The sequence below is a fragment of the Leuresthes tenuis genome, unplaced genomic scaffold (assembly GCF_036924035.1).
Source record: "Leuresthes tenuis unplaced genomic scaffold, fLeuTen1.0.hap1 SCAF_3, whole genome shotgun sequence".
Lineage (NCBI taxonomy): Eukaryota > Metazoa > Chordata > Actinopteri > Atheriniformes > Atherinopsidae > Leuresthes > Leuresthes tenuis.
Genome location: NW_027325357.1, coordinates 25,182,127 through 25,208,825, shown reverse-complemented (window position 1 = coordinate 25,208,825; position 26,699 = coordinate 25,182,127). Strand labels below are relative to the sequence as shown.

The window sequence follows — 26,699 nt, the reverse complement described above, 5'->3', positions numbered from 1 at the left end:
AAAAATAGGTACTAAAAACTCAAAATTGTCATGCCCCTATTATCATGTGAACCCAAAAGTGCAGGTGAAACCGACACAGGCATTGGGTTAAGTCAAGTCATATTAATGGCAGGCGTCAGAGTTTAAAGGTCATCAATATCATATGGATAATATTTTAAATAAAACCCTTATAACCAGGACAATAGAATAGAACAATCTAACAGAAAAGGACACAATCAGTCGACGTAAGCATGTTGCCAAGGACCAAAAATGATTTTCTGATTTTGTTAAGAGCTATTGATGTGCTGACTCATCTTAAATATACATCCTCAACCTCTTCCTTCTCTGGCTGCATTTCTTACATAAATTAAACCCACAGCAGTTTGCAAAGGGGTTCCCAAGCATGGCACATTGGTAGACCACAAGCTGAGGATTTTTAGATGTTCAATAGCATCAGTATCACTGACTCTTTGTTGTGAGGCTACTATTTGCTCTCTTCTTTATGCTTTCCATTAAGTGGAAGCAAAAAAGCTTTTCAGATCTCACTCTGGCATGGTGATGAAGATAAGGGTTGTATTTCTAAAGGGATTCTCCCAAGTGTCTCTAAAACTGTAGAGCCAAAGATTCTCAGTTTCCAACTTAAAGTTGAGGAGCTGTCCTTGACTGAATTTGTGCATTTTCTTTTTTCAAGTTTCAAAAAATAAAAAGGATGTAAGGCATTAAACAGGTGATGAAGTCCTGGTGTGTATGTCGGGTGCATGTACGTACTGGGACTGAGTAAAAGCTACTGTACATGATATCATCAACAGATTCCGAGACTCTGGAGACATCTCTTGCATGCAGGAAACAAAGCTGAAAATCAGTACTGGATGCCAGTGATTGTCAGGCCCTCAGGGAGCTCTGCATTAAACGCCGTCATGATTCTGTCATGGAAACCACTGCTTGGGTTCAAGAACACATTCAGAAATCACTGTCTCATCCACCAAAGCATGTTAAAGCTCTGCCATGCAAAGATGGAGCCATATGTGAACAGGATCCAGAAATTCTGCCGTCTTCTCTCAGCCAAAGCTCATCTAAAATGAACTGAAGCATAGTGGAAAACTGTTCTGTGGTCAGACGAATCAAAAGTTTAAATTCTTTTTGAAAACAATGGATGCAGTGTTCCCCCAGACTAAAGAGGAGAGGAGACCATCCAGCTTGTTATCAGCGCTCTGTTCAAAAGCCTGCATTTCTGATGGTATGCAGCCCAGGAGTGTTGAGCAGCTACAATCTTACATCAGACCAGAGTGGGAGAACATTCCTCTCCCAAGGTCCAGCAACTGGTCTCCTCAGTTCCCAGAAGTTTACAGACTTTTGGTAAAAGAAGAGGGGATGTGACGCAGTGTTGAACATCCAGCTTTTGTGAGATGTGTTGCTGCCATCAGATTCAAGATGAGCTCACAATTTTAATGAAACAGTGAAATGTTCTGTTCTAAATATTTTTTTTTTGGTTTACACTTCACTGCATTCTGTTTTCAGTTACATGTTACACAGCCTGTCCGAATGCGTATTAAAATCGGTCTTTTTATTGTCATGTAGAGATGCACAGAATTACTCCTCCGCATGCACATGGTCACACACTCATAGAGACAGATATCATATACACTGGAGCAGTGGGCCATTCACAGCGCCTGGAGACAAGGAGGACTGCCACCCCACCAGCTGTCAGTTCACCAGTCTTTGAGCAGTGAGAGCAGGAATCGAACTGCCAACCTTCAGGTTATTGGATGACCCATTCTTACCACTGGTGTTGGTCAAGTTACTTCGAAACAATAATTAGTTTCTGAGTACTTCTCCAAGAAAGTAATCCAGTTACTTTACTGATTACTTTTTGAAAAGTAATTAGTTACTTTAATAATTACTTTACTTTTCAAAAACATGATGCACAACCAGAGTACGCCATAAACTTAAAGTAATAGACCTTTCAGCCTAATTCTATTCTTTCTACATAATCCATCATATAGCATTGAATCAAATGAAACAGTCTCTCTTTCCAAACACCTGTCGCTCTTATGTCTATTTTCACCTGTTTAGCAGGAGAGGTTTGCCCGGTGGAATTGGATATGGTAGCCACAGCGTGGGGGGATCTGCTGGTTTCTCAATGAGTTTCACATTCCTGTGCCGGCTTGCGAGGTGCTTGCTCAGATTTGAGGTGTAATTTTTCGCTGCAGATAAAAAACAGCGGACGCTAATGTTTTAGTCACTTTTTACCGAGTCAAACTCAAAGTAACGTCGTGCATCCCAGCATTAAAAGCTGCACGGTCCTGCTCTCTCGTGCGCTCCATGTTATCTCTTGTTGCTCTACACACGCACTGAGGTCGTACCTCTCATGATTGTCATGAGACACTCTCACAAACAAAATCACGGTTTATTAATGCAGCCTGCTTGTGGGAAAGTAACAGTAATCTAATTACTGTTTTTGCAATCCCTTACTTTACTCGTTACTTAAAGTAATCAAATTACAGTAACACGTTACTTCTACCACTGAGCCACGGCTGCCTGCACTGTTGCTTTTTTAGTGTGGGGTGTATTTGGAGGCTCAGCTGCTCGGCATAGGATCACCAGAAGATCAGATTTTCACCACCTAAAACAACTAAAATCTACAGAAAATTACAAAAAGATTTTTTTTTCCCAGTGTCCAGTAACTCTTAACAAATGACTGCACCAGCAGAAAACAACTGTGGAAAACAGAATCTGTCAGCCTGTGCGGTCCATGGTAAGGTGGAGCAAAACTGGGAACTGATTGAAGAAATATGTTTTATCTTTCAACATGGCCTTAAACCAATTCATCTGAAGTACTATCAGATGGTAATTTCTTTTAAGGCAGATGCTCCATAATTGAAAGGATTGCTTTCTGCAACTAACAGGGTATCTCTGAGCTCTCTGTGTGGAGGAACCAGTTGTGTGCTTCATCTAATTCAGCAAAACAATCATTTCAGAGATTTCACTTTACAGGAAGTTGCATTTCCTCTAAAATCCGTTTCACAATGTTAGCCTAAAGAACAATGAGTTGATATGGCTGACCGTAATGCTGACAGAAGGAGTATCCGACTGTAGTCAGCTTTATGGTCCATTTGTTTTTGGTCCAAGTTTGAAATAAAAACAGTATGTGTGAGAATTTCCCTTTTGGAAAAGGCCCGTCTCAGCACACTCTGTCATTCTCTTGCCTGGAAGCTCCTTTCCTTTTTATCCCTTCTTCCTGTCAACAACCTGTCCCATGTGAGGAAATGTGACATTATTTATGAGTCAATGTTTATTGTGCAGGGCGAGAGTCGAAACCCTTGTCTTGTGGTGGATCGGGCCAAGTTTTTCAGGGTATAATAAAAGCAAAAGAACAATGCCCCAAAGAGAGATGAGTTGAGAGTGTTTCTCATATCTCTGACCTTAAAAAAAGAAATCCACCCTTCGGACAGAAACACCCACTGAGTCAACTCGACTAGAAGTACTTCCTAATTATCACCCTCAAGCAGTTTGTTTTTGAAGATGCTGTTTCAAGGAAAGTTCAAATTTTTGTTTAAATGTTCAGACAGATTTTTTTTCAGATTGTGCAGAAAATAAATCAGTGTAGTGAATGGCAACGACTGGGACAGACTCTGAGCTGTGTTGATTGGCACTGCAATACTGTCATATTCCTTTTGATGGGATTAAATTGTCATGACCTCTCAGATATGGAAATTGTGGCACCGATCTGTGGGTTTGGAAATGTCAACACTATTAAACTGTGAGGCAGGTCAAAGCAGTTCAAGCCACAGTCGGAACATTTCTCGGGCGCTATTCCTCACCGTTGTACAGATGTGCATTCATCAGCATTTTTCAACCATGCTACAACCTGTATTTCTGAACAGAATGTCAGAATATCTGCCAAAGTGTGCCAAGACGTTTCATCTCAGTTCTACACTGTTGTTACTAGTGAAAGGTTCAAAAGCCAGCATTTGATACCGCCCTGTACCGTCACAGTGTCCATGGCAAGGGAGGCTTGCGTAGTTGTGAGTGCACCTTTGATGCAAAGGCGTACATAGGAATTTTGCATGCATATGTTATATGTGCTATATATAATGTTTCATATGCTACTGTCAAGTCCACTTATTTTCCCGTTAGGTAAATGGTTATTTCAGTAGGACGATGCCTTATTCTGCTCAAATTTGAACAGTGTAGCTGTGTAGATATGAAGCCTGCGTGCTTGACTGACCTACCTACAGCCCAGATCTGTGTCCTTTTGAAAATACATGGAGCAAGAGGAGAATCAGAAAGCAACAACCAGGGACAGCAAGAATGGACTCAACAATATCCACTGTTCCAAAATGGTTAAAGAATGTGATGCAACACCACGGTAAATGTGCCTCTATACAACCTTATCTATGTTAAATGAGGGTGCAGTTGTATTAACAAATTAAGTTTTTATTGCGTTTTAGAAAATAAAATTGTGTGGGACAAAAAAAAAAGAGATTAAAAAAAATGGAAATATAGTTCTAGTAGATGATCACACAGGCTCCAGATACAATGTACTTTATTTTATTTGAGCTTTCATTCACAATCAGAGTTATATCTGTCAGTCTCATATCATAGCAGCTTTAATAAAAAGTTAATAAGGCGGCGGCTCTTGCCGTGCTTCTACCCTGGATCAGGGGCAGAGGGGGTAACTGGGGTGTGAAATAGACTCCAGTTAGCTGATGGACACATGAAAGGACTCGGATGGTTGGCTGTCACTCAGACGGCCAGAACCGCCTCTGCTCCATCTGAAGTCAAAATATGAATCTAAATAGCCTGGAAAATGCATTTTTCAACCAATAGATCCCTGAAGTGGCATCATCACAGGGAGTTATTCGGAGCGAAGACTGTGCACGTTGCCGTGCCCGCTTCGCCTGCGGGGTAGGAGGAGGGGTCGTAGTGACGCTGTCATCCAATGGGGCATCAGCTTCCTCTGGACCGAGCGCAGCATCTCTGTCTCAGCGGCACTTTTGCGCCAGACAAGTAGGGACGTTGTCTTAGTCAGCAGTCGAGGTGAAAACGAAGTAATCCGGGAATTACTGAGGTCTATTGGACGAAGAAGGCTCGTCGTTCCTCATTTTTTGTTTCTTTTAACTTCTAAACCGCGTGTTTTGCGAAGATGAACGTTGGCTGCGTCGTCCTGGCGTGCACCTTACTTGTGGGCGCATCCACGGTAAGATGAGTTGATTTCTTCTTGTGTGTTTGTCTCGCAGTACGGGGGAAGTGCTGCACTGCTGTAATGCTTACTTAAGCTTTGCAGCGCGCCGCAGGAGCGCTCGAAAGTGGCCGTGAACGGCTGCCTCGTTGTGTTGCGCCACAGCCAACACGATTGGACGTAATTGAGTTTAACGCGGCGCTTTTTGTGGTCAAGAACATTTTTTGTCCAACTGTGGAGGCAAAAAAAAAAAAAAGTCGCAGTCACAGTACTCTGAGGGTTCGGCTCCCCGTCCTCTCGTCCAAATAAGCTGCAGTGTACTATTGCAGTGGACAGTGGTTTCTGGAGGGGCTGGTCGCTCTGTTGCCTGCGATTAACTTAATTTACGCACTGTTAATTCTGATTTCATCCCCCAGTTAACGGTTACAGATCAACGAAGAAGATAAACTAAAAGATAGATAGAGAGAGAGAGAGGGGGGGGGGGGTATATTATCTTTTTATTTCATAAGTTAGGGAAATTTTGAAAAATCAGTAACTCGTACAGTTGATGCTCAGTCGCTGACTATAATTACAGAACAAAGTTAAATATGTATTTTATTTATAAACCAGAACTTGCTGCTGTGAATCAGGCGAGTTGCTGTGAGTACATTCTCCCTTCAATGCTGTGAGCCTGAAGCTGTTCTTAAACATCAGCAAAATATGTTGTTACATTTTAACAATTTATACAACCGCCAAACCTCTCTCTCCAATCTTAGTCATATTCATCACAGTACCTACTGTGATGTTGCCTGTAATCAGCATTTGCTCCCCTATAATAAATGATCATGACGTGGTCATTATGATGATAATGGTGAGATTCAGATGATGATCACCATCGTTATGATAATTTATTCCGTCTTTGTGCAGCATTTAAGGACCTCATGTGAGACTTCAGGGTAGGTGTCTTTGTGGATATTCCACACGGTGACCCATCCCAGTGCATCAGGCTGTCGTCTGAATCAAATCACTCACTGAAACAAGGGAGACTGTGAGGTTCAAGAGTCTGAAATGGGTGTGAGATCGGCTTGTGACCTCAAATCAGTTTGTCAGTGCTTAACCAAAGTTTTTTATTTTTTTTTCAACTTCTCAGGGTGGTAAGGCAGGCCAGCCCCAAAAACCTCCTTGCAGACCAGGCTTCTCCCAGAACTTCTACACAGTGATTGTCTCGAGAGACGTGCTGCACGGCCAGACCATCCTCAAAGGTAAGCCTGCAGCTGCTGGGTGTCATTTATTGGCCGACGGGATTTTCTCCACGCCACAGATCCGTCCCCAAACTTATAGCGTGAATAGGTGTGTGTCTCTACTTTGAGTGTGTGTGGTGTGTGAAAGTCTCCATGACCCCTCAAAGGTCAGAACGTGTGCACTTTAGCTGTGGCTGTGCAGACACACTAACAGCAGCTCTATTTAAATGGAAGCAGAATTTTGATGTTTGGGTCACAAAAAAAAGAGACAAGAATAAATCAAGTGATGTGACAGCAGGTGTGTGATGTTCAAGTTTCACTGATGAATGAACACCAAGATTAAGCAGACTGTTGTAAAAAAATCCTTTTTGGATTGACTTGGCAATAAGCTCTCTGAGCAGGCAAATTTAGATAGCCTGTTCTCCTTTCTGCATGTTGCTGCTTGAAGCCCCAAACTTTCACTTTATTTACAGTGCTCATCGGGGTGGATTCTCTGGGCCATTTATGATTCTTTTATATTTCTTAGGGGAATTCACTTCGGCGTTTCTCACTCCATTTCTTTTCAGTTTAGGTAGTGTACCGCACCTGCTGGGAGCTTTATCCCCAGTCATGTGAAATTATGCCAGAGCTCCTTCAGCATGTCGCTTCTGTTTGCTGGTGAATTGCCGCTCTAATGAAAATGAATCCGCCCCCCCCCCCACCCTCCATCCACATTCAATTGTTCTTGTTTTGCATAATTGACTGATAAAGAACACCTTGAACGCGCACTAGATGTGCTTTTATACCAAAGACCACATTATAAGTACATCCTTAAACCCTTTAGATAATAAAATGGCCACTGTGATGAGGCGAGAGGAAGGCTTAGACTTATTCCCACAGTGTCGGGTTCCGCTATGATATATTAAAAAAAATAGCTCCAGTTTTTAGAATGTTTCATATGTCCTTCTTTTCTTCCTTTCCTCATACTGGACTGCTAGTCATAGTTCTTGGTAACATCTCCACAAGAGCAGACAGTAAGGCAAGCTCTCCCCTGACACCTGGCCTTTATTGCCAAATATTTGCCTATTGTACGTGAAATGCTATTTGATAGAAGAAAATGGCATTCTTATTGTAACAGCTGTTCTTTTTTCCTACTCCAAGTACAACAATGGAATTATTATTTTTCTATTTGAGAAGCTGACAAGGACAGTGCAGCCTGTCAGTGCCTGGAGGGGATTAGGGCTCAGGGTTTCTGCCTGTTTGAAACTGGGTTTACTGATCCAAACAATGTTAACAGAGGTTGATGTATCCAGACAGATAGCATATGTTTTGTCCTCCTCTGTGCTGCATGCACATGTGCCTCTTGGGGATGCTGCACACATATATGGCATGTCTCGGTGTACCTATTAGTGGCTAATGCTTCAGTTTATAAAAATGTCACCACAGAGCTCGGCTGGATCCATTTGATTATCCTATGTGATATCACACCAGCTTTGATCCCATAATAACTTTGCTTCTAGTTTCTCTGACTCTTTGTTTGCTCTTTACAAAAATCAATCAGAGAGCCTCTCTGTCCTCCCCACTGGCTATTCAAAGAGATATGGGCTCCAGCAGCTTAAGTCGTCCTGCGGTGATTAATGTGCATTGGCTAGCCTTATTGGAGGTCTGTTTTCTATACAGTGAAACACATAAGAGGGAGGAAGCTTTTATTACTGACACCACAATATGTATAACCTGAAACTGTCACTTTCCAAGAAAATGAATGGGCTAAAGATGAAATGAGGGAGGGGTCTGGTATGCTCTGGATCTGCAGAGGGAGTTGCTGGACTGCTGTTGGCCGTGGTTGTTGTCTCCCTTGAGAGATGGACAGTGAGGGATGGGGAAAGGAGAAAGAAGCAGAAAGCTCTGGCCCAGCAGGTGCAGTGTGAACCAGGCTTCTGTTTCCAGTCTATGGATCTCACCTCTTTTCATGCTGAGGTGGAGGGGAGCAGTTGTTCTGCTTTTGGTTCACTGTTTTAATGGTGTGTGGGTAGTTTAGAAGCAGCCATGTAATACTTTTGATGTCAGATTCATTAACACCAACCTTGGTTAATTAAAGGTGTTAGAAATGTTGTCCCTGATACAGCTGCGGTATACGCCTGGTTGTCATGCCTCATCAACCTCTGTGTGTGTTATAAGGGCCATAGTGGTGTTGGATCACACTTTCCATTACTGCTGGCAGTTATTCAAGACACACGTAGTGATGAGAAATATTTGAATGTGTGTCACCTCCAAGGACCCTGATGTTTTTTATTTAATAGGTTTCATTACAGACTGAAAATAATTGGAGAGACTGCAAACTTTGAACATTTACATCTAAATGAACGTGCGTTACATTTCAGCCCTTGCATTCAAGCTAGTCAGTGCTGAATATTCTAAGTATCTTTGTCAACTGCTCCATAATTAAGTTTTAAATCTATGTCTGTGGCGACTGTGGTGAAAATAGAGGAAGACAAACAACAGATGTTGTGGATTTCCCCAACAGGAACTTTGAGAGAGCTCTTCTTGGTAGCAAAGAGAAGAGGGTCAGGATTGGTAAATACCTTGAGACTCGGGCCCTTACAATCACTGATCAAGTTTGTAACCTTGGAGTGTTGATAGACTCAGATCTGACTTTCACCAGCCACATCAAAGCTGTCATCAAGGCAGAATTAAAGGTTTTCTCTCCCAAAACGACCAGGAGAAACTCATCCATGCATTTATCTCCTGTAGACTCGATTATTCTAATGGTCTTAACTGGACTTCCCAAAAAGTGCATTAAACATCTGCACCTCATCCAGAACCCTGCTGCTAGAGTTTTAACCAGGACTAAGAGATCTGAACACATCACACCAGTTTTAAAATCTTTACAGTGGCACAGAATAGATTTTAAAATCCTACTGATGGTTACATCTGTGATATGTTCAGAGAATATAAACCCAGCAGAGCTCTTAGATCCAAGGACTCAGGTCAGCTGGTCCAGTCCAGAGTCCAGACTAAACCTGGAGAAGCAGCATTTAGCTGTTATGCTGCAAACAAGTGGAACAAACTGCCAGTGGAGATTAAACTTTCACCAAATGTAGACATTTTTAAATCCAGGTTAAAACATTTTTCTGACTGTTGCTTGTTTTTATTCATTTTAATTCATTTCAATTATTTTATTTCTTTCTATTTATATTATTTTACATATTTTTAATGCTTCCTCCGCTCCCCGCTGCAATGCTTTTATTTTATGTAAAGCACTGTGAATTGTTTTGTACATTAAATGTGCTTTACAGATAAATTTGACTTTGACTTTGACTTCTTAAGGACAAACTTTTATCTCTTGGCATATTTGCAATTTTACTTGATATCTGGGAAAATGCTGGTGAGTCATGTGCATTCCTTTGTAGCTGATGTGCACACCCAGTGAATTGCGTTATTTTAATCGTTGTCCAGTTAGATTCAGTTTGCAAAGTAGTTTCCATTTCCCCAGATGCATGTGAAGTCCTCTTTAAAACAGCCTAAAACTATTTCAAGCAAGCATATAAACCTTTCTTAATGCATTAGTGGAATTTCTTTTGATTCTTACTATTTGCATTCACCATTTCTTATTCATATCTTCAAAACGCAAGCCAAAAATGGCCATCAAAACCAAGCTAATTCCTCCATCTGTAGGGCAGAGACATCACCGAAAGACTTCATGTGCAGCAGCAGTTCTGGTAGAAGGTGGTGACCCAACGCCTTACTAAGACACTGAATGTTGACTTTGATTTCAATAGAGTTCATTGTTCAAATTGTAAAGCCATGGGCCATTAGGGTAACTTTACCTGCACTTTTATCTGCATTAAAAATTAACAAGCTATTAGGGAGGGGAATTTCACAGCGGATTATAGATCCCATAATCCTTTCTTTGCTGGTTTAACACCCATCTGGCCAGTCACCCTATATCCAAAAAAACGCCCCGTCACTGAGAGAGTCAGAGAACGGTGCTCTCCTCTTAGACTGTGTCATATGCTGTGTCCTTTTAACAGCAAAACTTTGAAAAATGAAAACGTTAGGAACCAAACTGCTTTTCACTCTGCTGTAACAAAAAAAGACACCTACAGGACACACATGATGTAAAAAAAAAGTACATAATCTTTAGTTAGTACAGTGCAGCATTATAAAATGCTGTTGTGGTACTTTATTCTTGCTGTTTTCTGTCTCCTCCCTGTACGAGAAGTTAAATGTCTGCTAAAGTATTGAAAGGTCATTTTATAGTCGTAATGCATCATTCAGTGCTCCCGCTGGTCAATCTTCACTGGCTTTATAGGTTAAAAAGGCTGTTATGGTTTTGCGGTTGACCATACAAGACCTTTGTTTAACTAACTCACAAATCTCTGACCTGCCGCAAAGTTCCGCTGAATAAAATCATCCTATGCTCCCATGGAAATGTTTGTCTGGAAGCCAGGTCAGGATTGGAGGCAAGGGCTTTAGCACATAGGAGAGCAAACAGTCAGGCCTTAAGTCATGGTCCGTGCAGATTCCCGCTGCGGGCAGATAAGCCACGAAAAGAAATATTCCACTGATTGCACATCGCTGTGTAAACCTACCGCCTCGCTCCGAGAGCCTGAACAGACACCTAGGAGCACAGACACGAGGATGTGACCCCAGCGCAGAAGACATTGATTTCCCGCTCAGACAGGGTAGTGTCTCTTTAAGTCGCTGTCAATGCATATTTGAAAATACAACAGTGATGAGCTTCACCTTTAGCCTCTCGCCGAGCCTGAAAGACAGGAAACGCCAACATTGTATGTGATTTATCCGCTTGTCTGAATAGATATTTTCCTTTATGCTGCCCAGATTTTGTGACATAGAAAATAGCTTTTTATGGAAAGAAAGCTGTATTTCTGAAGGGTGGATTTTTTCTTTTCAATGAATGAGTTAGAAATGCAGAGATGGCCACAAGAGATGTGTGTCACCCTGTAATTCAGTATCTTTATTTAAAGTCGGAGCCCTTCCATTGTGAGCCTGCACTGTCCTTTTGAAAACAATGGGCTTGTTTTCTTTTCCAGTCCCCATGTTGTCTCTTGAATCTAATGAGAACGACCTGCTCAATGAAAACATAATCCACAATTGGATTTTTTTTTAGCTACCCTCATCCCTGGGCTTTTTAATTTCAGAGTGGTTCTTGCAGTGCATAAAGTGAAAAAATTAAACGCACTACACTGTAATCTAAAAGATTAATGTAAGAGGAATTCCGCCTTTATAAGCTATACGCTTTCAGCATGGTGTTCTCGTTGTTTAATTCCATCTCTAAAAGTTACACATACAGAATGACTTGTAACATGACCCCAATTAGACTCCAGCAGAAAAATCTGGCAAAGAGCCATATCTGCTTTGAAACAGCCAGGCTGGCGTTTACTGTGCTGTGGAGAACTTCTGACTCGTAACCTACTATCTGAAGTGACAGGGCTTTCATAAGTGCGTCCAGACCTAAGAACTGGGAGCGTGGGGGGGGGATTATGTTCCCAGGCATTTGATAAGCGGGATGCCATTTTCCTTCTGACTCATGAACGTCTCTCTTGTCCTCCAGAGAGTCTTTCATCTCTGCAGCCAGGACCCGCAGTCTGTGGCGAGCTGATAGAATACAGGTACAGAAGATGAGCCACATCATTTTTCTTTATCTTGCCTGCCTTCTTACCAAGCCAAGCTACGCTCCTATATCCCTCAAACTCCCCTACAACGTCACATACATGCGGAGCCAATTCCATCAAGGAAGCCACCCAAGATATAGCACATTCCACAGCACAATGCTTTTCATTCTGTTGTGTCGTCTTTTTCTCTGTGCAGGTGGTACGTTTGAAAAAAAAAAAAAAAAAGAAGAGGTTTTGATGGAAGGGAAACTGGCTGTCAGCAGGAATGTTATTGTCACAGCTTCCATGTGAATTTTATTAGTATTAGTACTCTGATCTCCACTGTGCTCCTCTGGCAGAGTGCTGGTGTTAGCTTTAGTCTGATGGTCGGTCGTCGGGTCTCGCCATGCACTTTCATGGAGTTTCATTGCAACAAACATTGTTTCATTTCCCTCCCCCATGGTGTGCGCATGGAAACTGACATGATTCATCTTGTGCTTCTTGTATTTAAACGGCGATAAGCCGTCGGAGAGAAACCCATTGTCTGAGAGTCCTGCTGCTTTTTAATAGCATAGTGCACCACGTGTGTTTGCACTCTGTTGGGTGAGATTACTCTTTATATCTACATTTCCTGACGAAATGGAGGTAGGCTAATTGTGCCCTGACTTCTGACCTTCACGCAGAGCTAACCATGATATTATCAGACCTCCGATTGCATCTCCATGTGCTGGCGGCTGTGTGTTGAATCATAGAGTGATTATAAGGAAAAGGAGAAATAGTCTGTTCTGATGGTGTTAGCCAAAAAGAAGTCCTTGGCAAGGGATTAACGGATAAGAAAGAGGACGATGTTGGATGAGGTACTAGAGACTTTACTACTGTATTTTGAGAGCTGAGACGAGGGCAGCTTTAGAGGAAAACATAAGTGGATGAAATCTCAAGTGGTGTTTCCGAATTCTCAGAAATTGTCTCCTAATTACATTTTATCCCTCCTCAGAGATGCCTTTCTTTACAAGTATGATCAAAGAAGGTTGCAGAAAGCCATTTTCAGGAAGAATACCACCATCACCACTTATGACCTTGTATTTTGTGAATGTTATTTGCATTTGTTATTGGAAACCTTTTGCAATTGACCGCCCTCTCTCCCAATCAATGTGTATTAGTACTTTGCATCTCTTTGCGCTGTAACGATCTTTGGCCTTGATTAAGACTCTGTTGGCTTTTTTGTTGCAGTGCAGAAATGAATCATTTTTCCCCAGTAGGAGACCTCTGTTTCACCTTTTAGCTGCAAGTGTAAACTAGTTCATTACACAGGTTCTTCCCCCTCATCTAGGCCTGCAGGTTTTACATGTATCAGAATACCAATCGGGTCTTCGGCGTTGAAGCTCTGATTCTGCAGTGCAAATTGTTCACTTGAATGCAAATCTGCTTGTTTGTATTGTCATCTACGAGAGCACACTTCAGTGGATGAACTATTGCAATTGCTTGAAAAAAACCCAAATCATTTGAACTATTGTAATCCAGAAAAGTATACTGAAATATAAAGAAATAAAATGCATTTGAATTAATTTTCCAACACCTTTTGTTGTTTGTCAAAAATGTGGTATTTTGAATGTTTGCTGTTAGTTTTGAGTCAAGTCGAGCTGTATTCTTCAAAGAAGTAAAAAAACTGTGAAATAAGAATTCACATAGTGAGGGGCTGTCATAATTTTCACCACATAATCATCATGGTTATCCAGCATTCATAATAATGAAATCATTGCCATCAACTTATTCATATTTGTTTTTTTTAAATTAGTTTGGTCTCCTTTAATATTGCTATTTGAATTATACCCCAAACTGTAGGTATGGAATAATAAAGATTACACAAATTCTCTAATTTCTAATCAATAATATTTTCATTTCACCAGTTTAGATCAGAAGTGTTTTTTCACCACATTATCAGTATTCTGTCTTTTCATGTCACAGTTATTGTCAATGATGGTCTATGGTGACACCCCAAACATAGTCTCCCATTATTCTGTGGCTGTCCTTTGTCACACTATACATGCACGTTTTTGGCTCTTGGCTGTAATTATTCTGGAGTGGATTACAGAAGAAGATTCATAATTCCTGAGATCTATTTAGGCCTTCTCCGGGATTCCAAAGAGTTACTGTAAATCGTGAAGAGGAGGAAACGCACGTCAGGAGGAGATGGAGGCACTGCGACGTGCGCTTGTACACCTGACACTTTAAGGACGTCTAAACGTGGATTTTTTTAATCCATTATGTGCATATTTTACATAACTTGTTTACTCAGCAATGAGCTAAGGGACTCTCCGCCTACCCCGGCTGCCCTTTCGCTCAGCTTTTCCTCCTTATTTTACTCCCCCACCCCCATTTTCCAGATTCAGGGGCTCAAAGTGACATATCGCTTCTCACTTTGCTGATGAATTACAGCCAGGCGGTTTGACCTTGTTCTGCCTCTTGACCTCACATGTTCTCCAGCACTCATATCCTCAGTTTGCGGCGATGGAGGAGATGAGAAACATGGCCCAATCAAAATGATTTACGTTTGGCTTGACTCAACACATAGATCCTCCTAAGCTGCTGCTAAATGCATCTCCAGAGGGCCACTCTGTATTGCGCTGTACAGCCATTTTTGAAGCCACGGGGCTTTTGCTACTCTATCGCCTTAATTAAAAGACTGCACTGTCAAGATGCCTTTGTTCTACAAACTCTAATATCAAAAAAAGTCCCTTGCCAGAAAAGAGCTTGTGCTCTGCTTTGTCCTCAGGATTAATCCAGCTTGGAGTCTATATTTGATCAGGGCGCCTGCGTGCTCTTGTTTTCACCACTTTTTCTCGTTCATTTTTGTTCAACGTGTAAGCCCACAGTTATTTATATATAAAGACAGAATATTTGGTGTGCATTTTCGTATGTGCATGTGTGTTTGTAGGCAGTGCTCCATCCAGAGGGTGATTATCTTAAATGGAGAAATTAAAGGATTACAAACCAGCCCGGTAATCCAGCTGTCAATCTCACGGCTCATTAGTACGCAAAGAGAGGGATGAGGGAGAGGCTGAGATACACAGCGCACTGAGAGAGGTGGTGGTAGGGAGTGGGAGAGTGGCATACCTGTTTACGGCGGTAAATAATTCAAAACTTCCATTACTAAAATGGAGAAAATTCTGTAGATGCTGACAGAAAATTTCCTCCATTTTAAAAAGCATATTTTGATTTAAATTTTATCAAGATTCAGTTGTTTAAATATTGACTTGAATGTTAATAATAATTTTTAGATTTTAACCTTAATTCTTGTTTTATTATGGTGAACAGTGTGGAGTTTGGACATTCCTTGGGATTTCTCTTTAAACCATCATTCCTGCAGTCTTACATGGAGCTTGAATCCTTGCTCACAGAGCAGAAAAGTAAATATCACATTACTGACCTTGTTAAGTTCAGTGTTAGCTCGGTATAACATACTCTCACTGGCAATTCATCACATACCAATTGGTTGGAGGACCAGATTTCAATTCCCTGGCTCCTCCTTCAGCATCTTGTTTCCACATAGAGGGTAGCGATAGCACATATGGAAACACAGTCTGCATTAGACGGTTGGAGGGCTTTGTTTATGGATTCAGTTCTTGTTTGTTCAGGTTTAGGCACCAGCGCTATGTGGTTAGGTTTATGAAAGCATTTTGGTTGGGGTTAAAATACACCCTATTTATGGAAATTTTATTTCATTTGATGAGCTCATATCACAACACGAGATAGGCAGCAATAAATTCCTAGAATATCAACAACCTAAGTCTATAATAACAAAGAAATATATCCTCCACCAACCAGACTTACAACTCCCGACTAGGGTAGCAGAATTTCTAAGCAGCTGCACCCCAAAACTACTATCAAAAATATATAAATTATCGTCTAAGATAGATGACACAATGTCTCTTCCATCCTCAAAATGGGAGGCAGATTTATCCATCAGTTCTAGTCATAGCTTCTGGCCACAAATATGTTTGAACACCTTCAGAATGACTCAGAATCCTAATTTACAGCTCATACAATACAAAATCCTTCATAGAACACACTATACAGGACAAAGGATGTTCAGGATGGGTCTAACACACTCAAACATCTGCTCACATTGCACAGATAACACACCTGATGATTATGCACACGCTTTGTGGTTCTGTGCGCCTGTCCAGAAGTTCTGGCTTGAAGTCTATGAGGACCTATCAACATGGCTAAAGTGTAGCATTCCTACATGCCCCACACTGTGCATACTGGGTGACTTAGACAACATCAACATGGAAATTAACTCAGCACACATGGTTCACACATGTATCGCAAAGAAAACTATTCTCATGAACTGGAAAGCGAAGAACAATCTGTGTATTAACCAGTTTAGAAATTTTCTTTTAGATTATATTAGCATGGAAACAATGTCTGCCTCCTCAAAACATCAATTGGCTGAATTTCATTCTCTCTGGTCCCCACTGATTAGCTTTATCACATAGTGGTGTTGGTGGGTTGCTGTCCCGTCGCTCTGGGCGGTTGGGTGTGTGCTGGGGGGGGGCTGTGTGGCTTCGGGCGTCTGGTGGTCTCTCGGGTCGTGGGGACCGGGTTGGTCATTGCTGGGGGGGACTGTGTGTCGGGCTTGGAGGGCAGTTTTGGGGGCTTGCGGGTGGGACTGTCTTGCGGTGTGGGACGGGGTCCCTTAGGGGCCTTGGGGTGGTGGCTGCTGGCTCTATGCCGGGTGGCCGGGCCGCTCTGGCGTGGGTGGTGGTGCTGGGCCTGGGCCCTGGTGGCTGGGCGCTGCCTTGCGCCCGGGGGGGGGGGCCCTGCCTGTGCCTGGGGGGGCTGGGTTGCCCTGGACGCGCCACAGTATGGGTGGGTTGGTGCAGGTCCTGGTGCTGGGCTTGTTGCTCTGGGACCTCCAAGGTGTCCGCAGATGGTTGTTTTTTTTTTCAGGGTGTTGGGGCGTGCGGTGGGGGTGGGGTGCTTTTCCCCTGTTGGGGGGGGCCTGGGTGATGGTGGGTCTCAAGCCCGGGCTGCTGCGACTGGTGTGACCGGGTGGTTTGTTTGTTTGTTTTTTGTTGTTGTAAAAAAAAAAAAAAACAAAAAAAAAAACCTATTTTACAAAATACATAATAAGATGGTTACAAAAATCTGAATGGTTCACATATTTCGATGTTCATAACTCACCATTTGCGTCAGGCTTCCCTACAGAAACAACAGGGATACGCCACCATCTCACACCACTGTGGATAGTGGACAAATATGTCTATTGCTTGTTTTTTAGTGAAACTTGGATGTCTTCTTCTCCCTTTCTTTCTTTGAGTTTTAATTTCCTGAAAAACACTGAATAAATGATGATGACTCATCCTGCACTGCTGGACGAGCGCTAATCTTTCATCCAATGACACTGTCCCAAAAATGTAAATTTCAGTCCTGATACAGAATGATGGGTGGTACCTGCTCAGGCAAGCAGAGCTGACCAATCAGAGCAGTCTTGGCTTGAAGAGAGATGCCACTTCAGTTGTTTCTGTTTTGACTTTTAGGTGCGTAAATATGTGGGAACAAATAGTGCTCCATATGTTTACTGGGAACTTCTTTTTCCCTTGCTCCCAAAAGTTTAGTGCTACCGACATTTATTCACGGCTTGTCTCACAGTTGCTGCTGTTCATACTTTAGATGGAAAATGAGAACACAGGAACATCTAAACTATGTGTAAAACGGTTTCTGGCACCTTATTAGCCTAGTCTTGGTTCTACAAAGAGTGTGCAGCGCTTTTTCTCCACACCAATAAACATATCAGGGGCGCTATGGGATCGAAATGCCGACCTTTTGGCTGGAAGGCGAACACTTTTCCAGCTGGTCATGGCCAACCCAGTAACGGTGTGCGAGTCTGTGTGTGCTTCAGATTAGCCTCAGTGTTGAAGGCTATACAGCATCGCCACCATTTTTCACCAGGCTTTGGGGCACATAAAAGAAGCTGTTTGGGAAACGATGGTGCCATAAAAGAAAATAGAAACACAAATCCTGACTCCATCATGGAACGAAGGGGGGAAATTGCATCTCCCGTGGCGGCGCCTTTTTTTGGATTTGATTGTATCAATTTGCTGTCTATTTTGATCCAAAAAGTGAGCTTTGTGCAGGCCTGTTTGTTCCATCACAGCCACTTGTGGATGCCCAGTGCTGGGAACTGTTCCTTGTGCAGCTTCCCTTGTTTGATTTGAAAGTCCCTATTTATTTGTTGTTTATTCATTTAATCGTTCATTTATACAAAGATACTTGCTGTATCTGCTCCACCTTTCGAGCGTTGACCGGCCTGCTTTGGAGAGAAGCTTGCAGTTGTTGTTTACAGCACAGGGAACTTGGTTTTAGTCTCTGCTGACAGCCTGTTTGACAGAGCTCATTCTGGCCAGGATTCAGATGACTGATTTGAAAATCACACTATGGAACCATACTCCTTCCTGTTGTGATGCAGATTTGTTTGTGGGAGGCAGACAAATCTGCAAATATGCTTTCCTGACCAGAATAAACAGAAGACAGTCTGCTGTAGAATTCTAATACAACCTAATCTGTTCTGCTTCCTGTTCCCTCTCTATGCCAACTTTAATGTCACCAAGGAATTAAACACGTCTTTGTTTTTATTGCTCACTTTTCTTCTCTCCATGAACACATTATCTCAGCTGTCTGTCTGTCTGATCTTCTCCCACAGAATCAGAGGCAGCTAATCAGGCTGTTACTGCTTTCCTTTGTGAATTCAGCTCCTGAAAACGTATTTGTCTGATTTTATATTTAGAACTCCATTCATTCTGTCAGAGCAGGTCACATACACAGCTTGTACATACACACGCTGGAATATACTTTGAACACTTCAGCAGAGGTTAATTCATCGTAACAGAGGCCCCCTGTAGGTATCAGCACAAATGTTAAATGTGCTATTACACTATTAGCTTTGACCTCCTCGTGGTTTTCTTTCACTTTATAATCATACACCTTCAGGCCTGCAGGTAAATTTGCTATTCATCTCCTCTGGAGAACAAGCACACATTTAAGCTGGGGGGGGGGGGGGGGGGGGGGGGGGGGGAACGGACACAATCTGATTGTGCTGTCGATCGACTGCTTTTTGACATTTTTGTGTAGTGTTTAAAGAGACATAGAGCAAATACCCGTCTGAAGGTGGTAACCATTGGCTATCAAAAGTCAGAAACCCCCTTGAAACATCATTACTGTGCTACAGATGTCTCAGTCTAACACACACACACACACACACACACACACACACACACACACACACACACACACACACGTCATTTGTTGTCTGTGTATAACAAGGTGGAGTTTTTCAGTATGCCTAAGCTTTATGTTTGGCTTTTTCTTCCTTTTGTAGAAATAAGCTGATTATTTGCAGCAGAACAGAGGAAAATCTGTGATTGAGAACAACTTTACTTTATTTATTTTTTCCAAATATGGGCGTAAATCAATGGAGCCCTCCTATTTGCTGGCAACGTGCACTGCAGACACACACTGGTGGCATCGATCACAGTTTCAGTAGAATCACAGTTTTCCTCCCCTGCTTGACTCTGTCTTGCGGTGTGCCTCTCTTCTCTTCTCCTCTCCTTCTCCTCTTCCTGTCTCTTTTCTCTCTGTAGCCTCATTTAGGTTTTCAGATAAAAGTAATGGCCCTGAGAACCAGCAGAGAGGAGGGGGGATAGAGGAGAAAGGGTTGGCGGTGTTGGTGACAGACATTGTGCTTTGCACCGCAGCCCAGCAGTAAGACAATAAGACTAACTGTGTCCCGTGGGAATCGAAGCCTTCTTATTGCCATAAGCAGCAATTTAGCTGGGGTAAAAGAAAATCGGATACAGTTATATTACTGTGTCATCATGATTACAGCCACCACAGGGCTGCGGTGAAGTGAATGATGGCTGTTCCATCCAGGCGTCTATTTAAATGCAGTGTCAAATTTATAGCTGTGTAAACCAGTCTAACATCCAGGCTAATCCACATGATGACACGTCAGAGCTGCCACAGAGACGTGAAAGATGTTACTGCATCGGGTCTGCTGGATTTTCTAACATGTTTGTTGCACATTTGTGTTGCTGGGCCTGTTTGTTAAAAGCACAGAGATTATTAAGAAGTTGGAATTTGCATACAGTAGCTCCAGAAATGTCACATTTTGATTTGCAGCCTACAGGTTACGAGCTGAGCAGGCTCTCGTCCTTTCAAATCTACTTCAGCTGATTTCTGAACGGGGGAGGTGGAAAGCTTTGAGCTGCACTCCGAAAGTATCATTACGAAGCTGAGATTTAATGTCCTGGTCGAGTTCACTCTGGCCCTGCAGTGGGCTCACCTGTCATGAGTAAACATTCACCAGCCGCAGATAACCGGTGTGTCTCCTGATTTTGCATGATGATTCACAGCTTGATTTGCATTCCTGTTATGCTTTTCCAGCATTATAATAAACTACTGAAGTACCATCAGGCGCTTTGACCTCTGCTATGTTATTTTTAACAAATAACTATTCATGCTTGGGTTAGGTTCAGGGCCTGTAGCTCGTTATTGTAGAGCTAAGGTGGATGTTGGCAACAAAACAAGGCCCTCTTGCAACTTTAGGCCCTGCAGCATGCCAGATGAAATCCGAGAAGGAGTTGGAGGAAGGCCTGAACATCAGCATTACATTTGTTGCTGCGGAACAATTTTATACTGACAGTAACTGTATAGAATGGCTTTATTGTTGCTCTTTAGTTTAGCACTGTATGAAAAAAATTGCTGAAAAGCATAAAAATATAAGACAGCCATTACTGACATCAGCACAGTGATGGTTTTCCTTTTTTTCTCGTGCTGACCTGAGGTAACTGCAGCTTATAGTCCTGAACCTGCTGAATATCTCTCTCCACTTTGGTTTTTGAGATAGACAAAGTCACTTCTTCATCCTCTGTAATATCTATATCTATATATAAATCTATACTCTGCCTCATTCACTTTTATCCATTGGACTCACACCAGAAAACTGTCTGTTATTGTCACACAAAAAGAGCAAATAAAAGGAACAACTTTGGACCGAATAGCTGAACCCTTTTTAAATATGAAATACCTTCAACTTAAAGAAATAATTGTGTGGGTTGAATTAAGTACTAATTATCCATCTGTATGTGCATGTGTGTGCATCAGGCACATATAGTACATGGTGGTTGCAACTGAATACCAGCAGCTAAACTTGGCAAATTAGCAGGAGTCCATAACAGCCACAAACAGAAGCCACCGGTTCTGCCAGTGGTTTCTGTCTACTAACATCGAGCTGTGAACTCTGAAGACCAACATACCCATCTCATTTCAGAAATGACCAAAGCAGGCTACAAAGACCAGTGGCAAATTAGCGTGGGTTTGGAAAAACAAGCAACACAGGTGCCCATCTGTTTCTTGCATGGACAGTACATGAGCTTAAAGGGATTAATAACACATTAACACCCAATGTGTTGTCACAACAAAAATAAGGAAGACTTTTTTTTTCCCATTCCTAATAGCTTGCTATGACTATGCATGCCTACTGTGTCATTCATTTTTCATAAAAAGCACTCATTCTAGAACCAAGGCATGCAAGTATAAACCTATCTGGAGACCTGCTCTAGAACCTAGTCTGGAACTTAAGTAGATTTCTGACAGAGCTTCCTGGTTATTTGGGAATGTTTTGTACAGGGCATCGCAAATAAATATGCATACCTACCTACAGAAGCCAGATCTTGACATTCTCATCTCATCTGGTTGTAAGTATCTTTTTTTGTAAGGCAGATGTTAACATTGTGTGGTATGTGTAATTTGTCTTGCTATCTATATATATCCAATTGCGCTTTCCTCTCACATTCCAAAAAAATCAAAATGAGCAGAGAAATCATCTCCGCTCATCCGCACTCCTTCGGGTCTTTGCTGTGCCTCTTTGTTGCAGCAGATATCGCCGCCACATCAAAGTGCTCAAATGCACACTACAGTACATTTCATTGCCAAAATCTTTGGCCCACTTTTCCACATTGCCATGGCGATGCGTCCCATGAAAGTTATTTTACCAGCTCACGAAACGCCACACGTATGAATGTGATGCTATTGGGGTAACCTCTGCAATGAAAGTTGACACAGCTGCATTTCAGTTCAAATTGACAGCGTGTCAGTAAAAAACAGTGGAGAAAATGCAAATCAGTAGATACTGTTGTCTTGTTAATAGGCATTAACAGAGAGGGTGCCAAAATGTAAGCTGTACCCTGCAAGTACTCGAAGATGCTGTTTTCAGAATATCCTCTTCATCATTAACAGCCCTCAAGTCATTAGCATATTTTGATACGCAGAAAACTACATCTTGTCACAAGTTTTTTAATAGCATCCTAAAAGATCTGGAGAAATTACAGATGTGCAGACAAAATCTCATATTAATGAATTAAGTCACGGTATAATGACTTGTAAAGCTGCAAATTGGATGAAGCCACAACACTGGAACTACACAATCATCACACACACAAACAGAGAGCGAGACAGGATCATTTTATTTCCTGGTGTAATTCTATCAACCAAAGACATCATCAGGAACGGGTCGCACACGGATCAGTGGCCTGAAGGCTCCTCTCCCTTTCCCTCTGTTTTTATTTCCTCCCTTTCTTCCCCATGGAAGACTTTACATCCAATTTGCACTCCTCTCTGATCCTACAGTGCCATCTCTCTCAGCTTCAGTGTTTTTTTCACCTGCCTGAAGCTTTGCATGAACTTCTCCTCGCACTCTGGAGATTGTGTCTGTCGTTCCAGGGAGAAATGGAGCAACGAAAAAGGGATAAGATGTTGACGGCGAATGTCCCTTTCCAGCATTTTACAGAACATATGATACATGGCATACTCTATATGTAGTTCTCTGTGTGTGCGTGCTTGCATGCGTGCTCTTCTCCTTTATTTTCAACAAGCTTACCACACAGCACCTCAAATCAGAAGCAAGGCCCTTGCAGGCTGCATTCTAAATACTCTCAAGGCTAGAGGCAAAGCAACATGAATTTCAATGAATTATTAAAGAAGATTATTTATTTACTTCCTCCACACCCTGAACCACCTAGCTGGCAAATAGCATTTTTTCAAACCTGTAGCACATACTGTATGTATAATTTGCTTTCATGACTGAATATTTTCTTTGGAATGTCGAACTTACTCTATTCTCTGCACACATCTTTGGGAATCGGCCCTGTGGACTTTGAGTTGTGCAACTTTGAAATTCTAATGGAGTTTGATAGTACAATGCACTGCACTTATCGTCATGAAGACAGTAAATTTGAAGTGACAGTTTGCACAATTTGTTTTGTGGCCATCAAAAGCTGCCACTGAATTTTGCTTAGTTTTGGATTAACGATATTGTGTGAATCAAGTGATATTGTGTGGTGGGTGTGAGTTTGAGCCAAATGTATGTCTGTATGTGTGTGTCAGACCGTGTCAGCTGTGGGAGAAAGAGATGAATAAGCGAGCAGAGCACTGGAGCCCTGCCAGCCTGTGAGACTCCGACGCACTGCAGATGAGCCAAACCTCCATCCATTCACACGGAGCCCTTCGTGGCCGGGTGACGACTTGCTTCCGCCGTCAGTGTGCTTGTAGATTTGTCACCATTTTTTTTTCCCTCTCCACACACGTTTTGCTGTTCTACGGGCTTATTAAACTCACGACCAAACCTTGTGAGCTTGCTTTCATTTTGAAGTTTTAATGAGAAAAACTTATTGCTTCTGTGTCAGTGAACCATATGTATTTATAAAACTCCGCCTTGAGTCATTAACAGCACAGCAGGCATCAAACATGGCACCTTAATGAATTAAAAAAGAAACAACAACTAACAGCCCACGTATAAACCGAAGCATAGTTTGTGACCTATGTAGACAACACAGAGACGAGATGTACATCGAGATGAATAAGGTAGCACCACCAATCCTGCAGTTTTGAGCGATGGGCAGGTGCTTGTTTTATTTCTATCCATCCACTGTGATTTGTAGCGTCTGTGTGGTCCAAGACAACAGCAAGCTGAAGATTTCAGTAATAGAGGATCCAAGAGGGCAGTTAGACTACAGCGAGAGCCTCTTAATAATGCTGCCACAGGGGCAACATGTGCCTAGTAACAATGATAGAGATCTGATAGACTGTGTTTTTATTGAACTGATCAGTTAATGAATAGACCACTCTGGGAAAATAAACGCACATAACTAAGATGTGTTACACAGGCTTCGTTCACCTTAAATTCTACCAGTCAGACACAGAAACCTTATCTTTTTACAAGGATTTATGCCTGCCGACAGCTTTACTGTTAAAGTACTATGGAAGCCGTTTCTGCACTGACATAATGTGTGCTCACGCATATATTTTAAATATAGCCACTAAACAATCCGCAGTAAGTCTGTGTTGTGATACGGATAACATGTCATTTGAAATTGTATTCATGCACACACTCTGGGACAAATGCAGAACCAGCAAGAGGACTTTTTTTCGTTCATGCGTCTAATATGTGATCTGGAAGTCCTGCTTTAGATACAAGTGGAGAAGTTGATTTTTGTTGCTGAAATATATTCAAATTGCTAAGAGGAAAAAGACAAAAGTTCAGAACAAATTGCTTTCTCTTGGATGGGTATCCAGAAGCCATTTTTTTTCATTGGGAGCAAAATAAAAAAGCCAAAGATGCCCTCCCACACAGAGGGAAAGGCAAACCTGTGTTCAGCTGTTGCTGAACAGTAGCATATGGCTGCTGCAATGAAATTTTATACATCACTATAACACAACTGCACTGTCTCGTACAAGAGACACTTTGAATTGCAAAAAGTCTAGTTGTTATAATGCCATCCAACCAACAAAAAGCAAAACACAGCTGTGAGCTTCTCAGCTTCAGTTATTGAATGAATAAAAAATTGACTTTAGATATACAAGCCTAATGGTCTCACAGAACCGGTTTAACTTGAAAGTTGAAAGATTTGAATGATTTAGATGCCAGAAACATAGTTGTTTTTCGTTACGGATCCATGTGTTTATCATGGCTGCCTCACGTTTATTTGAGTTTGAGTATGTTTCACATTTCACAAGCTGCAATATGAAGGTGACTGGTATGGGCAGCATAGGGCAGAAATTGACCTAATGTTTTGAAAACAAGCTTCTAGAGAAAGTCCCAAATCTTTGCACCTGCACAGTGACTCTTGTCAAAATAGCTGACCATTTTGGAAACACCCGTGCATTGAGGAAAATATTGGAGAAAAGGAGAATGTCCTCTTTAGTGGCAAAGAAAGGCTTCCTGTTAAAAGGCATTCATTTAGAAAGACTAAGAAAATCTTGTGACTATATTACCAGTAGCTGATTGTTCTTTCTTGTGATGGTCACAATACTCACTTTTAATCTAAGCTTCTTGAACTGTGCTCTGCCCTTGCGTTGTGTTCAAGAGACGAAAAAAATATATCTGATTGTCGAGTTCTGCGCAGCAGGTGCAGAGCAGACCTGTAACCTCCACCTTTTTCAGACCAGTCGAGCTAACAGGGTTCGTGCCATCATCTTTTCCCCATGTGCAGTATGAAGTGGAGTGGAACCACAGGAAGTAGTTTGCTGTGTAAGCTTGGTGGTACATCTGACAGTGCTGAGTGTGGGCACTGAGGTCTGGCAGGGGCCTCCCATGAGGTTTCACCTCAGAGCTACTTGTTCCTGAATGTTTCTTTGAAGCGCGGGGGGAGGTTAAGTGCTGACAGGGGTGTACGGTATAATGGCCTCCTCAGGTTATGTTATGTTGGAGGAAAAACTGTGCTGCATTGTCATATGTAGTCTTGTAAATTCTGTTGAATCAAATCCAGCGGAGCAGAGCTGAGTGCTGCAGAGCTCAGGTTACATGGCCAACATAGTCATCAGAGAAATGGTATTATTCAAGCCAGCAGTGTGCTGATGCGCTCTGACATGAGGATATGTGAGGGAAGGTGCATTAAAAATCTCACAGGGCACCTCCCTTTCATCACATGGCTGCACGCTGCACCATTCGCAGCAGGGTCTAAACAGAACAGGGCTGCACTGATGACATGCTGTCGAGTAGAAACCGGGTGAAGAGTTGAGCTGGGCTAACATGGAGAGACAGCAACACTGTGCCTGCTGCTCTCTACATGTCTGCGACAGTCCCAGTCTCCTTCACAGTCTTTCTTTGGGTACATTTTGCTTTCTCCATCTCTTCAACCTAATAATTTTTCTTTCTGCTCCCCTCTTTGACATTTAGCTCTCTCCTCATTACTCACCCCTCTCTGTGAACACTCTTTGGTGTGATCGCTTGTCTAGCTTGCGTTGAACCTTCCTGTAAAGCCTCTGCCTATTTTATTTGTTTTACTGAATCAAGGCCACAGCAGCGCGCTCTGACAGGACTCTCCATCATGCTCGGCCAAGTGATTGATTTCAGATCGGCTTCAGGAGACTTGGCAGTTAGAAAACAAACACAAACAAACTGTGTGCGCACTACACGCTTGTGAAATGTCTCACGCGCATCAACATCCTTTCCCCCTGCGATAGTTGACATCAAGGTAAAAACCGAACGGTGAAAGTTGAATAATTGAATCTCTGTCTCGCCAACTGTTTTATTGAGATGAAGCATTTTCCTGCCTGTTTCTTTGCTTTTACATGTGAGTACTCACAGTAAAAGCCCTTTTATTCACACCTATTTAGATTAGGCTCCATCAGCACATTAGCATGGATGCTGTGGCCCCTTGGCAG

At 42.2% G+C, this 26,699-nt stretch overlaps 1 protein-coding gene across 2 annotated transcripts in view; it reads left to right on the top strand.

Moving 5' to 3' along the window:
• Positions 1-4,988: 4,988 nt before the first annotated feature.
• Positions 4,989-26,699, top strand: part of cdh4 (cadherin 4, type 1, R-cadherin (retinal)) — a 205,596-nt gene continuing 183,885 nt past the window's right edge. For both annotated transcript variants that reach the window (XM_072382724.1, XM_072382723.1), the window contains exons 1-2: positions 4,989-5,179; positions 6,291-6,402. In XM_072382724.1, coding sequence (XP_072238825.1) covers positions 5,126-5,179; positions 6,291-6,402 — 166 coding nt within the window. In that variant the 5' untranslated portion in view covers positions 4,989-5,125. The remainder of the gene's footprint in view (positions 5,180-6,290; positions 6,403-26,699) is intronic.